Raw genomic sequence first — 18,198 nt, forward strand, 5'->3', positions numbered from 1 at the left:
GACTGAAGAGATCTGTTTCAGTTGTCACTTTAAAGTTGCTTTTGATGTTCTTTCTTGATAAACATTAAGCACCTACAACGTGCTGGGCACCATCCTGTACACTAGGGAACACCCAGTGAAGCTTCTCAAAACTAAGTGGAGACGTTGAAGAGAACTTGCTTTCTAAAGATTGCATTTGTCTCATTTGAAGATTTCATTACATTCAGAGCTTGTTTTGATGTAACCCTGTCTAGTTTGATAGAAACCATCTTCCTTGAGTCATTTTTAATGGAGTTCCAAGGCTATATCCCTAAACCAGCAAGTTCTTAACGACCCTGGAAAGTGACTGCTTGATTACACTTTAACGGTATTTGCAAATAAAATCACAAGTAATTAAGGGGAAATCTCCAGGCTTTTGAGCAAGTTTGATGCATGATAACTGCCTGATTCAGCTTCATCTAGAGTAATGCTGTGTAGGCAACAGCTACTGAGATCAATAGCAACATAATGATAGTGGCAGAATTAAGTGAGTAACCTGAGAACCGTGCCTCAGAATGCATGCAGCTGCCACAAACCAGGGCCACACAGTGCACTCCGTGCTTCCGTCCTAAATGTTCATCAAAAGACGCCCTGCAGGAAAATGGAGTTAGATGCTCTTTATTGCTGATCGTGTCTCTTGCCACATTTATCAGGGAAATTGGATTAGCAGTTGGCAGCTGCAGGTAGACAAGGTTCTGCAGTGATTAAATATGCAGCTTGGCTGCATTTGTTGTGACAGACCTTTAGTAAATTCTACAGTAAGCACCATCTGTCTAATTTGTATAAAGAAAACTTGGTGCTTTAAGCTACCGATAAAGAACTAAATCTGTTGCTTTATCATAAACAAAACTTTTGCTCTAAATGCTTTTAAGTGTAATTTATTAGGTTAAGGCTATTTTTCTATCACGATGAATAAATAATACATGCAAAAGTGCTTTCAGGTACTTCATTTTGCTAGTACTAGAGATAAAAACGGTCTTGTTTTGTTCTTCAATAAAGTGTTTAGTATTCCAATCCACAGGAGGTGATGCTGTTAAAATATCTCTATAAAAATGCCCCAGGACTGCCAAATTCATTTAATTTGCAACCTATACAACTCACTATTTTTAGATATTTTTTGGATTTAGATCTCAGAATGAAAGTAAACACTGATGAGCCATATTACCATATTGAAATACAGTTGTAGGAGGAGGAAGGCTGCAAAATTCTTAAATTTATAGCTCCGGTTTCCACTTAATCGTAATAGAATTGAAGAGGACATTGAATTTGTCTTGGGGGGGTTTTCTCTACAGAATAAGGAGAGGAAATTTGAAGGGGGGAAAAAACCTTTGTGACAAATAGCTAATCCCAAAGAACGTTATTTTTAGATATGTGGGTTTTTCTGGAAAAAAAATTATTATGTACAAAATATTGTCTGATATATCCAAGCCTCCAAAATATTTTCAGTTTAGGTATGACATCATCGGTTTTAATGAAAATGAATGAAAAACTTCTCTGAGGAAGAAGAGCAGTTAAATAGCAACATGCTATCTTTAGTTGCTTCGTAAAAACTCCACTCCACCATGTTAAATTATTTAAAATCCTTGATTTTCAGCATGCGCACATTAAAAGTTTTCGCACTAAGTGCCAAATGTTGCAAACAGCACTTTAACAGAATGATTTTGCTTTGATCCCTGTAGCAGTTCCTGAATAATTTATCACAGGTTATTGCCTTAATTCTGGAGAGGGATAGAGCAATAAAGGCAGATGAAAACACTCCAGTTGAAACACCTTGGGGCCTGCTCATTCCTCTGACACGGCTCTTTTGTTGGAACTATTTAGAGGTTATTAAGATGTGTCTCCAGAATTAAGAGTATGCTGTAAGGATGAAGACAGCCATCTTAATTCTAAAGACAAAGCACAATGACCCTTCACCTTTTTTTCTTTGTTGTTATTATATAGTAGAATTATGAGGATAATATTATAGCTGCACCCAGTAGTGCCACTACAGTAAAGGGTCTGTCAGACTTTCCATTAGAAACCCTGTTTTGGGGGGTCAGAAGAGAAGGAGCTGAGTTTCAGCTATTTCTCAGCCCATTTGTCTGGCACTTGGCATGCTGGCTGCCATTCAGGGCCCAGTGTATTAAGTGTTTAGCCGTTTTTTATTGAAATTTCTGAAAAGGAATACTTAGAATTTGAAAATCTCCAAAATGTCTGTGCTGAAAATATCGGTCACTTACAGCCTTCAAATTAATCAAATGCCAACTATCTACAATTTAGAAGGAGAAAAAAACCTTTGCCCTGAAATACTTTATAAATATTGATTTTATTTTTGTTTTAACTATATACATACATATATGTATAAAAAAAAAAAAAACCAAAATGTATTTCCCCAAAACAACTAAGCAGAACAAAACAAAATATTGATTGAGACTAATTATAATGCCACTATGCACTCTTATTACTTACCATTTGTCAAAAAATAAATAAGGCTTTTTTCTTTTTAACTTTAACAAGATAATACCTGATCAAACACTGTGTTTAACCTGAGTTTACTATTTAATATCTTTGTTTTTATTGTTGTAGTCAAAGTATATTTTGTTCTTTGAGATCTTCTTTCTTTATTCTGCATCACTTCATGTAAATCTTCCCAAGATTCTTTGAATTCTTCATCTTCATTTTGCTGTTAAGTTCTAATCCCACATCCTACAATAGTTTGTTACTTTGAGATAAAAAGCACTAATACTTTACAAGCTATTATGATTTTTCTACCCACTTGAGTGCATTTGAACCACACTTTTGAGTCAAAATATATATATATATATATATATATATATATATATATGTAGAGATATATGGTTTTTAAAAATCGAATCAATATTTTAAAAGTTTTTCAAAGCACAGTTGCTTTGAAATATTGTTAGATTTCCCCCCAATTTTCTCTTTTCTAAAATTTTCTCTTATTATTCCCCCCAAAAAAAAACAGTAGAGCTGTACTATAACCATATTTCAGCACATTAAAAACTATGTCACCTTATAATCACTTTGAATAACTTTTGGCATATTTTAGTAAGGAGAAGAGTTGCATTAAAAAGTTCATAGAATGTTCAAGCTAAAATGTGTCTTGGAGATCACCCAATCCAATCATCAGTATCCTTTTATGTGACTATTATCAGAAATAGTAGTTTGGCTGTAGAGTTGAAAAAGCAGAAACATGAAGTCTCTAACCTACAGAGTATACAAATAAGGAGGAAAATAGCATATGCAACTATTGCAAATTAATATAATGTGAACAGATGCTTAAGAACCATAAGAATAAAAGTGAAAAGAGTGATCAGAAAATTGGGTGGGATTAATCAGAGAAGACTCCTTGCAGGAGGTAAGTTTTGGAAGAACTATAGGGATATGGCCGACAGAAGAGGGGATCAGAAGGAGAAATATCAGGTAAGAAGAATAGCACGAATAAAGATATAAACGTGGAAAGGAGTCACTCATAAGGGAATAGCAAGAGAGCAAGCCAACTGGGAAACAGCAAAAAAGGAAGTTGGGGAGAAGAGAGAAGGAAAGGGTCAAACTGGTTGAGAGAAACAAGAACAAAAAGTAAGCATTCTTTTGTGATTATCCTTCTTTCAATTAATGACACCATAGAAACAAAATATTTTACAAGCATTTCTTTAGTTAGCATTTTAGCTCATCATTTCCATGCAACAATGAAAATAAATATAAAAATAATATTTTAAGAAATGAAAAAGTATGATTGCTGGTGCGAGCTGGTTAATTTAAGCAAGTAAAGAACTGTCACCTACTAGCCCTAAAATATGTTATTCAGACATTAAAATGAGATTAAAGAATTGAGTTCCTTGAAGAAAGGAATTGGGATATTGGGATATATCAAACATAACAATTACATTTACCTTGAAAATTAGCATCATCCTTAATGGTAGCAGGCACTACCTATCTAAAAAACCTTTCCATGTGTTTCCAGAATCCATATGACTAGTGAAGATGGCACATGCCATAAAGACAGAAGTGCTTTGGTAGTACAGTAGGCAGAACACTCCTATTGAAACAATGGCTTCAGAAAGCACGTGGGCTGCCAGCAATAAGCCAGCCTCCATGTTTGGGGTGGGGGGGGGGTTTACTTGTGCTCTTGCTTTGACACACCAGGCATCTGTTCAGGGACTTTCTCTTGCTATTCCCAGCCTCAACTCAAGCATAGCTCGATTACAGGTCCAAAGTATCAAGTCTCCTCCCTTTAGAGAAAGTTGTCCTGGTGTCTCCTCCTCACTGTGCTAATAAATGAAAAAAGTGGCTAAAATGCATGTGGTGGTATCAGATCAGCAAGTCACCTGGCCAGCCTTACTCTAGTCCTGAACTGCCATGATTACTCATTAATAACATGAAGTACAATATGTGCATCCATCCTCCTTTACCATATACCTTTAAATGCCAGAATGTTTCCCATGTGGAATTAAATTTATATTGTGGTCCTCTTTTCATGTAAGAGGATGCATATAATTCAGTCATTAATGCTGTGTCATCAACCTCACATAAGTAGTTTTCACTTATTGTTATTAAATAATGTCTAGACAGTGAGCATTTTTATATGTGTTATTAGCTAATTTTTTCCCATTTGGCACAATCCAAAAATGCAATATGTCAAGTAACTAAATGTTCCTAAGCCAATAGAATTGTTACTTGGCTAAATTTGTCAAGAGGGAGGTGAAATTGTTCAGTGCATTTGATTGGTTGATTGTGTAAAGAGTCTACGGTTTTCTATAGAAAAGCATCTGAGCAAGACATTTTAGCTAATGAATCAAAATCAGATATGTGGTCATTATTGGCTGATTATTACTCCATCTGCTCTATGCTAACGTGAAAATCAATTACTGTGTCTCTTTCCCACTGACAGCGTATGTTGATCGGGCTGGCAAGAGATCTTCGAGGGATTGCCTTTGCACTGAACACAAAGACCAGCTACACCATGCTGTTTGACTGGATGTATCCTTATTACCCTATGACAATACCAGCTCTGTGCACAGAGGGGTACCAGGCCCCTTGCATTAGCTTAATAGTATGGCACAGTAGGGAAGAGGAAACAAAGCTAAATGAACTAATGTGTAATCAGCTAAAAATTACAGCACAGTGGCAGCAGTGCAGTTAACTGTGAATACAGCATTTGGAAAGACAGCACAGAGAAGTCACTTTTTTTTGTGGTGTTAACATTGACAACTTAGAAATCACACCAAAAAATAATGGTTTACATGGGTATTATGTGAAAGCCTGGTACATGTAACACAGAAAAAAGAGGACCACTACTTGGTTTTTAAAAAAAGGATTAATATCTCTACTTCATCTCAAGCAGAAGGCCTGGGAGGAAGCGTTTTATCTAATGATGACTGTCTAAGTACTAGCTCGTCATGCTTAAGATTTTCATGACCATAAAAATATTAATGGAATTAGAAAAGAAAATCATCAGGAATTCCACTGGATTCCTTTGCCAGTTCCCAGCATTAGTTTTGTAAAAAGAAAAAAAAAAGACAGCAGAAATTCCAAACAATAACCAATAAATGAATCCCAAAAATAAGTGATAGTTTACTGTCAATCATATAAAGATGTATATACCTTTGGTATATATTAATATTCTCATCAGTAAAAAATATATACAATAGTTCTGTAGTTTTAAAGATAAAGTGTTTTGATGTGTATGCTCATAATTTATACTTTCGAAACACTCCTCCCCAAACTTCTCTGATTACCCATATTACAAAAGAAGATACTTGACTTAAAGAGAAAATAATAATCTTCAGCCACAGACTATAGTAGTTGTAGTCGTTGCTAAGCACATAAATGACAAAGGACTATTAATATTCTGGCTGTGTTTCAATAAAAACTCCACATTTTAAAAATAATTTCACACTAGATGTAAATATGTGGCTTACTTTTTTCACTTGTTATCAAAATATTTTGGAAGCATTATATTCATATAGGAAGAGCAATGATAAGAATTTTCCCTTTCGTTGAGATATCATGTATGTTTGGGCACATACTATGCATATACAGAGAATGTATGTTCTGATACGGAGAAGCTTATGATATTTTCTTTGACTATGAGGAATGCCTTTAAATTCTCCTATTCCTTCAGTCTCCCTAAGTAGGCCAGCTACCACTATCTTCATTCTTAATATTTAATAACTAATGAACACTTTCATTTACTTCAGAATATTAAATCTGTTGTGTCAAGTATGGAACTAGTATTGATCTTGAAACTAAAATAATCGGACACAAAGTATCTAATACTGATAGTTGGTTATTCAGCATCATTAGCCAAGAGGCATATTTTCAAACAAATGGACCTCTAAAAAGCTATTAAATATTTGTACATAGTAAGATCCCTCCCTTAAGCTTTAAGAGTGGAAAGATATCTCATGACAGACAAAATTTTATCCATAATATGTGATAATGTGCTTTAATATGTTTTTAATTAAGCTTGCATTTGATTTCCTCACTTAGGTTTTTTTTGGGGGGTGGGGGGGAAGGTTGGAGGGTTTTTTTGTTTTTTGGTTTTTTACAGTGGCATTTTGAAATTTAGCTTTTGTCCAGCAGATGGCAAACATGAGCAGAAAGAGATTCTTAATACTTTGGTGTGTTGTTTTTTGACTGAAAACCATTGTTTCTCAGTTTTACCATATTTTTGTTGTCATATATTTGTAGTTGTTAGGGTTAGGGGTCAAGGGTAAAGTGTCAGTTATGCAGAGAGCTGTGTTAGATTGCCAAATGGGTGGTTTTGAACCTGCCTTGGCTTTACTAATTGAGTTTCAGTGGCAAATCAGGCTCCTTGGAAAAAGGCCAAAGGCTTTTCATAATTGTATTGACAACAAAATGAATATGATAAATGGTGTTCATTCAGTTGAGACAAGATTTATAGTTTTCCTTTGGGCAAGGGATGAAGAGCAAATATTTATAATAATAGGAAAATTTGTTTAAAAGTTATATTATTTGATGATTTGAAAAGCTTTATTAAAATATTTCCAAATACTTTAAGCAGTTTCAGGTGATAAAGTACAGGTTCTGCCCAAAGTATTCTAGTAATGCAAAATGAATAAGTATATGATAAAAAAGAGCACCACCTGGATATGAAAGTCATTTATTCTTCCTGAAATATTGATATGTCAAACCGTCAATGATGATTCCCACATTATTGCTATGGAAAGTTTATTTGCCTTTTATCCACAGAAATGTGTGTTCTTTAATTTGTTATGCAGTCTTTAGCATGCAGAGGAAGCATCCTGTCAGAACATGTCATCTTACTGTAAAATCGAAAGACATTTTATTAATGGAGGTTATTTGATAAAATGCTGGTTAAGCTATTTAATTCAAAAACATTTCTAGAAATGTTAGATTACTAACTGTGTGCACAAAACTACACTGTTCTCGCTCTGTCCTTCCAAATCTAAATCACTTGAAACTGAATAAGCACCATCTTGATAAGTTGTTTACACAGCTCAATAAGTATGAAATAGCTGACAAACTTCCATGACTCCCAAATGAAACACTGCAGTCTTACCTCTCTTGAAGCCTCGTATAAACTTCTCCAGGGTCATAGTTGAACTGCGGCAATGAAGAATCAAAAGGAAATTAAAAAAGAAAGAAAGAAAAATATTTGTTCATAGAAGTGGATTTTCCTACCACCAAAATCTTTTTTTTATCCTTAGAATCTGGTTATGAGAACAGCCAGTTCTACCAAAAGTTTTGATCACCATCAGTAGAACTCCAGGACCACCTGGGGAAATCAGAATGCAGGCTCTTTAACTCTTCTTTCTCCCACTATGAGATATGCATCCATATTCCCTTTAGCCAATTTTTTAAAAATGAACTTTAACATCTTTTATTTTTACATCACTTACATTTCCCAATACATCGCTCTCTTCTCCCCCTCCCACAGAGCAATATCTTATAACTAAGAATTTAAAAGGAGGAAAAATAATAGTTCAGCAAAACTAATTGACATAAAACAACATCTGACAGCATATGCAGTATTCCTTACCCATTGTCCCTCCCTCTACAAAGAGACTGATCAAAGTACTTTCTCATAATGTCTTTAGAGCAAGACTTAATTTTATAGCATTTGGTTTCTGCTGTTTTGTTACTGGTCTTTCCATTTATATTTCCATGATACTATATATTGTTTTACTAGTTGTGCTTACTTTATTTTTCATCAGTTCATGTAAGTGTTCCCATGCTTCAATGTATTCATCATGTTCATTGTTTCTTAAAGTAATATCCCACTGTGTTCATCTACCATGCTTACCATTTAGCCATTTTTAGCCATTCCCCAATTGGCCTTATACCAGAATTCTAATTGGAACCTTGCGACTGATCACTCCCCCTCCACTTTATCAAATACACCCTTGACCCTTCTTCCCATATTCCTATCATTTTATACCATGTCTCTCAGCAAACTCTTCTATATACTTCCTACCTTCTCTTGAACTCGCATCCCTCCCCCTTTCCACCAAGACTTGCCCTTTTCAGTTCCACATCATCCTTGCCTTCTTTCTAGAAGCTTCTTCTGCTATGTCATTTGGAACCCTTCTTTTATTATAAAGAGTGCCCTACATTCTCCAGATTTTGCTCAACACCTCCTTTCTCCTTGAAAAGATAAAACATGCACACAGATAAGTAGAATGCAAATTATAATGCGCTAATTGCAGGTACAGCAAAAATTAATCTATGTACTTACATTCTGATTTATATCATATTTATCTGTTTACATGTGTATCACCTACACTAAATCATAAGCAGGGGCTATCTTATGCATCCTCCCCACAGTGCATTTTACATAGCAGGTACTTAATAAGCATTTATTAATATTGACCAACTTAGTATACTTTTCTATATTTAATAAGTACTTCCCACATAAAAAGATAAAGAAGAAATGACAGATAGGGTTTCTGTATTAGTAGAAGATCTCACAAAATAGTAAGGAGATAGGGTACACACTAATGAACATATTACAATAAAAAAATACCCATTCATTTAACAAGTGTGTATTAAGTACCTGTGGTAGTATAGGCAGTACAAAAATTAATAAGGCATGGACCCTAAAAATCTAACAGGGGGAACAGAAATAATACATATACACAAATATCAAATATTATAAGGCCAAATGTGACTTTAGTACTTTGATGTTTCTAGGCTCTTTTGGTTTACTTATTATGGCAATTGATTTGTATTAGTGAAACTGCAAAGGAAATGGCAATATTCTGTGTCAGTGTCTATTCTTTTATCCATTTCCCATCAAGAGTTTGTTTAAGCAGGTCAGGTTGGAGTTGCCTCAGTTTTATTTTTTCATTTTTATTCATCTAAAAATATTTTCTCCTATGTTCTAACAAGTCAGTGGTCTGACTGAACACAAATAACTGATATAGCTATCACATCAAAATCAGTAACTATTTCCTTTCTGTTAAAATCAGATTTATTTTTCTATGTTGTTATTTGGTATTCTGTATACCCGTTGCCTTCTAGCTCTTTTCTTGAGGAAAGTATTCATAACAAATAGTCATGAAGTTTCTAGTTTCTCTCTTAGCTTTGGCCTCTTTCCTTACTTCTGAAGTATGTTTTCCAACATATTTTTCATCATCTTTCTCTATGTCCACGTTCATATACTCTATCGCATTGGAATTGACAAGTATTAAAGTATATGTTGATTTAACTTGGAGGATTTTATTGATATCTTAGAATTTCTCTACCTCCTCAACCTTACAACAAAAATTGGCTCTTAAAAGCTGCAGCTCTTTTCATGCTGATCTTTTTGCAAATACTTATCATGAGCATTAAAATATGAAATGACAAGAGTGTCCCATGAAGTGATATCTTTTGTTGCCTTTAGATGCACAATAAAACTAACTCCATCAAATTCTTTATTTGCCTTTGGAAACAGAGCCTGTGAACCATCTTTCTATTTAGCTTTTGTCTTCTGGTTTCACTTACACTGAAAATGTCATGATATGATTCAGTTCCTCCAGTATTATGTCCACACCTTGGTACCTGAATGAGGATTTCACATTTAGTGTACTGAAAATTAAGCTAATATTTGTAGACTAAAGACAATGATTCTCAGTACGCTCTGCCTCCTTATTTCTGCCATACTGCAAAAGCAGCACACTGCTGAGAGTCATTTTGTATTTTTCTTTCTTTCATGAGTTGCCATGGCCAAAAAAAAAATTATCACTGAGCAGCCAGCCTATTAGTTATGAACCCTTCATATTTAATTAGGCTGTTTCCCAAAAAGTAGACGTAGTCTTTTCCTGGGACAGAACTCGAAATCTTTCCAACATAGTAACAACTAACATTTAGCACTTTAAGATTTGCAAAGCATTTGATGTACACTATCTCATTTAATTCTCACAAAAATCCTGTGAGAGAAGTGCTATGTAGTTCTCTGTCTCTCTGTATGTATGTGTGTGTGTGTGTGTTTGTGTGTGTGTGTGTATCATCCCCATTTTACAGATGAGGAAAGTGAAACATAGAGAGGTTATGTGACTTGCCCATAGTCACACTGCTAGTAAGTGCCTAAGGCAGGATTTTAACTCAAGTCTTCTGACTCCAGAATCCAGCAGTCAGCTAGAACCTGCCAGAGTCTATGTTCCACTGGCATAACCTTTGAGAATCCAGAGTGACCTCCAGGCTACAAGACACATCAGAGTAAGGTTTGTGGATGTGGACATGTATAAGAGAAACTCAAATATAGTGCTCTCGGAATTCAGAGGAGAGAGAGAAGAAACCAAACTAATGATGATAGTAAGACATAAGGAACTGAACAATTAAAAATGGAATAATTGTTATAATAATTAATCTGATTTTTCAATGAGTGAGTGAATGAAAAAAACATATCAAGTACCTAATATGTGTCAAACACTTAACTCCTTGTCTTTTTATTAACACTTATTATGAGTACCCACCTTGTTTTTGGTGAACGTAGCCCAATACACTGTGCGCAAAATATGACTACGTAAAATAAGGAGATAAATTTCCCAAGCCACATATACTTATCTATATCATTATAATATCCTATTGTGCCAATACAAGGCCTAGCACATAGTAAGCTCTTTATAAATGTTTATTGATGTATTGATCTTGTATGTAAAATTTAGGCTGTGGATTTTTTCATCATGAGTTCAGAATCCAAATCTTTAAAAGACTAAGATGCATCACTTCTCTTTCCCTTCCCCCTCCCAACCACTTACCAAGTTGTATCAGTTCCATCTCCACAACATCACAAATGTATTCTCTTCTCTCTGTGTCCATGGTTACCATCTTAGTACACACCCTCATAACCACTTAACTGGAGCTTTTCAATAGTTTCCTAATAGGTTTTCTTTCCTCTGCTCTCCCCACTCCAATCTATCTTTCATGCTGAATAATACTTCATATGTAGATATGATCATTTCACACCTTCCCAAAGGTCTCAAACTCCCTTTTTCCTTTTGAGTCAAGTTCAAAATCATCTCACACTGCTACCCTCCATACATTCTGTATTCCAGACAAACTAAACAACCATGTCCCACAAACACACACTATGTTCTCAAACATTTATACCCTTACTCATATTCTTCCCAAAGCCTGGAGTGCCTTCCCTTTTTCCATTCAGCAAGTGAATTCCTACCCATCCTTTAAAGCCTAACTCAAGTGCTACCTCCTTTAGGAAATAAATCCCCCTGCTTGGTAATGACCTTGCTTTGTAATTTTTGTTTATTTCATAGGCTGATTATTGTGCCAAATGTGTCTTCCCTCTGACATATGGAACACGGGTACAAAATGACTTTGTCATTCAGGCCAAATAACTCACTGATCCCATACCTTCTGAGAAGAGCAGCAGGAGCAGTGATTGTGCCACCCATTCAGGTGGTCATCTCTGTGATGTGACATGCAGTCTCTGGCTCTTGGACATCAGCCATCCATTAACTTCAGTAGATTCGTTGAGGAAAAATAGCTTTAAAATATATCTGACCTGGCAAACTATTTCTGTTTTCAAAAGGCTTTTTTTTTCCAATTCAAGAAATATTTATTAAGAATCTACTATGTACAAGACAGCTAGGTGGTGCAGTGGTTAGACTACCAGGCCTGGAGTCAGGAAGACTCATCTTCTGAATTCAAATATGACCTCAGATACTCACTAGCTATGTGACCCAGGGCAAGTCAGTTAACTCGGCCTCAGTTTCCTCATCTGTAAAATGAGCTACAGAAGGAAATGGCAAACCACTCCAGTATCTTTGCCAAGAAAACCCCAAATGGGGTCACAAAGAGTCAGACAAGACTCAAAAATTACTAGACAATAAATGTACAGGATAATATACTGTGCAAGGAAGATACAGATTATGAAGCTACAGATTTTTTTTAAAAGAGGGAGTTCTTGACCTCAAGGAACTCACAGTCTATGTGGACATTGTCAAATATACACAAATAAGTATAATGTAAGGGAGAATGTGACAGGGCAAAGAAAAGTTCCAGAAAAGGCATACTAGGAAGATTTTGAGAGAGATCACTTTCATCTGGGATAATCAGAAAGTGATTTATGGAGGAGTACCATCTGAGATTGGCCTTTAAAGAAGAGAAAGGAGGTGTGCTTTAGATCGAGAGATGCAGAATACAGAAGGTACGACAGCAGAGAGGCAGCAAGGAGCAGGATGAGTATGTGGAGTCCAGGATGAAAAGGTAGGGACAGCAGCAATAGAGGAACATGTGCCTTCAACCCTTCCCTTTCTGCCTCCAAAATAGCTGCTTCATTAACTACACTTCAAGTTCTATAAGTCCATGACCTCATTGACTCTTTTTTTTTGGTGCTTTCAAAGATCTATTCTGTTATAAACTAACCTCAGAGAGAATCTGAATTATTTTTTATAGTTACAATTTTTGTAATGAATACACTTAGAAATCAAGTGCTTGACCTTCATTGAGGAGATATCTATCAGCTCTCTGAAAAGAGGACCTCTGAACATAGTAGAGAGAAGACATTTTGTGCTCCAGGGACCTGAGTGCTTGGCAGTAAGTAGAAAATGGAGGAGAGTGGGGGGGTTTTGTATATCTTAGGATATTTGAATTGGAAAGGGAAAGTTACTTTTCACTCAGTTGTATTGTCAGGTTGTATTTTATTTTTAGAAAGAGGTTGTTACAAGGACAGTGGCCAAAGAAAACTTGTGTTGTGATACGCTAAACATTGTAGAAACTTCTTTGTAACTGCACTAACCATCACTAGCACTTGGAGATGATGCTATCATTTGCTTAATAAGCATTTAGTGAACATCTACTGTGTATATAGTCTTTCTTATAAAGACATTGGCTACAATGAGATTTTACTTACTTTGTAACCTTGGGCAAGTCACTTTCATTCCTGGGTTTCAGTTTCCTCTAAAAAAAAATGAGGAACTTGTATTAGATGATTTCTAAGGCCCTTTCTAGCCCTAATATCCTATGACTCTGTGATTCTGTACCCTCAAAATCACAAATACAGATCTAGTTCCAGGATACAGTAGTTAAAAAAAGAAATGATTTTTTAGTATGAGAGGCAAGATAGTATATAACAAGGCTTGAATGGTACAGTAGATAGAAGAGGGCTCATAATAGAGTGATCTGGGTTCAAGGCCTACCTGTGATACTACTGGCTATGTGCCAATCATTTAATCTTTCAATACCACAGGTAGCATTTTAGACCAAGGTTTTTTTTAATGTTTTGGTAACTATATTTCAGTATAATTGATTTCCTTTGTAATACTATATATTTTGTTTTCTGTATTTAAAAGCATCATTCAGGAAAGATATTTATCCATAGGGTTCGCCGGACTGCCAGAAAGGTCCATGAAACAAGAAAAAATAAGAAGCCCTTCTTTAGATAGCAGGTTGAAGAACAGTTGGCAGAGTTAGCATCAGGAGCAGGACTTCTCTCACCAGAGGTCCCCTATGCCAGTAAAGTCACAAGTCAGTGAAAAACATTGTTAATGAATAAGGTGAGCAAAGTAATTACTTCAATACTTTAAAGATCACAGCTCTCATTGGCGTGGGTACTCCCTCCATTACAATCGATTGTAACATCCTAGCAATTGAGTGTCACCCATCTTCCTGAGTAGCTATGCCAAAAAGTCATCACTCAGGCGCACCTAGTAACCAGTCTGGTCACAGACAATGAGCATGTGTCCCTTCCACAAGTCTCCTGTGAATCAAAGCCAGGCTTACTGGCCCATAGCTCAGCAGTTCTGCCCTCTGCCTGTTTGGAAAACTGGGACATTTGCCCCTCTCCACTTCTTCAGTGTGTCCTGTTGTCCATGATCTTTAAAATATTTATGTCTACTGTGTTTTAGAGTACCTGAAGGCTTAGGTCATCTGGGCCAGGTGACTTGAGCTTATCAAGAGTAACGAGGTGCTTTTCATTGATCTTGAGTGTCAGCCCCTCTTAGCCATTTTTGTTCTGTCATTTCAAGTGAAGATCATTTTCCTTGGCAGAAAAAAAAAACACACCAAAAAGAACCAAACTGCTCTCCCATCTCTCTGTGGTTGAGGATTATCCTCTCCATCCCAAGCAGTGATTCTGTCCCTTCTTTGACCCCCCACTTGCCCAAAATACAGCTAAAAATAACTTATTGTCCTTAGCTTGACACTGTTTTTAGAGTACTGGACCAAAATCTGATGTTTTTCATATTAACTACCCTTAAATCCTATCTCCTATGCATATCTCTTTACTTTCTTAAGTTACTAATGAGTTTCCTGTGTGTCTTCTACAGACAATTCCCATGTTTCCTTCTTACTGAAATTGTTTCCCTTTCTTCACAATTTCCTTTTTTGTTTCCATCCCTCCTGGACTGACCTTTCCTCTGGAATTTTAGTCCATGTGATCCAAACTATCCTTCCTCTGCACCCTTTGAAATCTGCTTTGCCAAAATCTAGGGCCCAGGCCAGCCTGGCTTTTCTCTTTTCTGTCACAAATTATGGATTCCATAACCTCCTTCTGGACATCTCCACCCAAATGCCCCCATAGACATCTCAAAATCAGCATATCCAAAACTAAAAAACACTTATCCCTCCCCCAAATTCCCTTTTTGTCAAAAGCACTATCGTTCTTCCAGTCACCCAGGTATACAACCTAGGAGTCGTCTTCAGCTCTTCACTTTCACTCCCTAATCTGCTTTAGTCTGCCTCCCCAACATCTCTCACATCTGTCCCCTTCTCTTACCTCCCACATACCCACAACTGCCCTAGGCCAGATCCTAATGGCTTCCTTCTGGGGCCACTGCAGTTTCTCCAGATTTGGTCTCCCTATATCCAGTCTCCCTTCTCTGATCCATCCTACATAACTACCAAATCAATATTCCTAAAGAACTGATCTCACCATGTCACTTCCCCAGTTTTAGAAGCATCAGTGGCTCTCCATTACCTCAAGGATATAATATAAACCCTTCTGTTGGACATTTAAAAACTTTCGCAATCTCACACTTTTCTTTCCAGGCTGATTACATGTTGCACCCCCTCACATCCTGTATATTCCAAAGGGGCCTACTTGCTGTTTCCTGTACACAAAATTCCCTGTATAGATCTCTGCTTTTGCATAGCCTGTTCTCCATCCCTGGAATGCTCTCCCTTCCCACCTCTTGGAACCTTTAGTTCCTTTCACAGTTCAAGTACTATCCCCTTCAAGAGCCCTTTCCTATATCCCATAGTTGTTAATGTCCCCCTGCTCCAAAATCACATTGTATTTATCATATATTTTTATTTACTTATCTTTTAACATGTTGCATTCCTTCAGTAGGATGTAAGCAGCTTCCTGAGCACATGAATTGTCCCACTTCTATATGTGTATCCCCAGTAACTAGCACTGTGCCTTGTACATAGGAGGTGTATTATAAATGCAGACTGCCTACCAGACCAATACTCAAAGTCTTTCCAGATTGGCAAGACCAAGCAGGGCTTTTTCTGATGAAACCTTCAAGATCCCACCTTCAAGCCATAATGAGTTACATAATAAGTGGTGCAAAACAAATCTTCCAACTGTTCAGTGAGAAGTTAGATGTTTTGCCAATAAACTTTACAAGTTGAAGAGGCAAAACTCACCTCCTACATAAGAAAATGTGACTGCAGAGAAGATGAGAATTGAAAGTCAGTGGCAAAACTATATATCATCAAACTTTGTGTTGTCTCAAGAAGCACTATTACTTAGTGTACTTTCCTTGAGTATTTTGCTTTCTAGCCAAAGAGACCCGAAAGTGATGACTAGAGGGTTACCTGTTTCAAAAGAACCAAACCAAAGGGTTTAGACCTCTAAAGATTCCATTTCCTTTGTCTAATCTGACTGGATGCTGAGTAATTCCTTTGGTGTTCCAATCACAGCATCCTGTAAGTATGGCATAACATTATTAATGTGAAAATCAATCAACAAGAATTTATTTAATGGCTACATACTTTGCTAAATAGGCTTGAGATACACAGACAAAATGAAATAGTCCTTACCATCAATAAGCTTACCTTCTATAAGAGGAGACATGTTGCCCATATGCCAAGTATATACAAGGTGATTAGAAGGGAATGGGTGGCTGTTGAGCCTCTAGAGCATTGGAGGAAACCAGGGATCCTAAAAGGTAGAAGTGAGGAGGGAATGCATTCCAGGTATGAGGGATAGTCTGTGCAGAGTTAAGGAGGTGTAGGAGAGGCACAGGAGATGGAAAGGTGTGTGTAAGGAAGAGCAAAAAAAAAAAAGACAAATTTGACTGACTCTGGAGTGTCTGAAAGGGAGAAAGTGTAATATAACTGGAAAGAAAGGGAAATTAAAGCCAGTTTGTGAAGCATTTTTCATGACAAACAGGGGAGTTTGTATATGATCCAAAAGGGAATAGGGAGCCACTGAAGCTTATTGAGCCAGGGAGTTACATGATCAGAACTGTGCTTCAATAATATCACTTTGGAAGTTGTCAGGATAGATTAGAGAGACAGCAGAGACTTGAGGTCAAGAGATCAAATAGGAAGCTATTGTGATGGTCCAAGTGACAGGCTCTGAGGACCTAAACTAGAGTGTACCCTCATTACCCTGGATAACCTTGGCCTGCAATCCTCTGATATGGACTTGCTCAGTTCTTTAAGTAGATCCAGGCGACAGCAGTTGTATTTACCTGCTGGTATGTAAAATAGTACCAGGATTCTTCATTATAAATCCAATGCTTCCACTCCATTGAAAGGAAGGCTCCTATTGGATAGAGCAGGTTTCACAAGTTGATTTTTGTGCTACATGTGTGTACATCAGCATCTTCCTAGGAGGCTCCACTTTCCTCATATCACAAGTTTAGTTCTCTAAAGGCAACTGTAAAATTAAACTGCTAGAATGCGTTCAGATCCCCAACCTGTAACCTGAGTCTGGCATTCACACTGAAGCCCTTTTGACCTCTCTGCTTAGTAGGTCTCTACTCCACTTTCTAATAATCAGTCATTTTCTTAGTGGCAGTCACCTCTGTCAGAAGAATATTAGAATTGGCACCAGTCTCATTCCTCACTGAAAGGATAGCATATCTTATATCCACCAGCCTTTTCCCATAGTGAATGCAGAGTTCACTGAAAAGATGATGTCCTTAATTCCTTCCATATCTTGAAAATATGCATGTATCTGCCTGTCTTCCTTTTAGGTGTGGCCATCTCAATCTCTTGGGTCCCCTCTGAGCTGACCCTCTCTAAACACACCTTGTTAATTGTTTCATTCTTTGTGCACGTATACCCAGAACCTAGCACATAGTAAGTCCTTAATAAAAGTTTGTTGATTGAGAGATTGAGATGCGTTCTTGCTGATGATTGCTGCATTTGTGCTTCCACAGACCTAGGTAAAACATTTTCCCCACCTGTGTTTAAATAGCACTGCCCCCAGATTCTTGGCTATCAGGGAATGAAACATGTCTAATAAAGCAACTGGTCGATTCAAGGGGGAAAAAAATCAACCCAGCACTAATATGTTTGCCATTACATAAAATACACAAAACAACCATGTTGATTGAATTTTTCACTTTGCAGCTCTTTGTTCTGACAAAAAGGAGACAATCTTAGTCTGTCATCTCCAACCACAAGTATAAAAGACAGTGGCCTCTGTCCTTTTTTATGGAAGGGTGCTGCTTTTGAGCATTTAGTTTTTTTCTGTATTTGAAGTATTTTTATGTGAGTTATGTCCTGTGTCTT

At 36.7% G+C, this 18,198-nt stretch overlaps 1 protein-coding gene across 1 annotated transcript in view; it reads left to right on the plus strand.

The window, feature by feature from the left end:
- The window catches only part of RANBP17 (RAN binding protein 17), a 349,537-nt gene that overhangs the window by 269,092 nt on the left and 62,247 nt on the right, over positions 1-18,198 (plus strand). The window contains exon 20 of the mRNA XM_036752901.1: positions 4,910-4,998. Coding sequence (XP_036608796.1) covers positions 4,910-4,998 — 89 coding nt within the window. The remainder of the gene's footprint in view (positions 1-4,909; positions 4,999-18,198) is intronic.

Source organism: Trichosurus vulpecula, chromosome 3 (genome assembly GCF_011100635.1).
Source record: "Trichosurus vulpecula isolate mTriVul1 chromosome 3, mTriVul1.pri, whole genome shotgun sequence".
NCBI lineage: Eukaryota > Metazoa > Chordata > Mammalia > Diprotodontia > Phalangeridae > Trichosurus > Trichosurus vulpecula.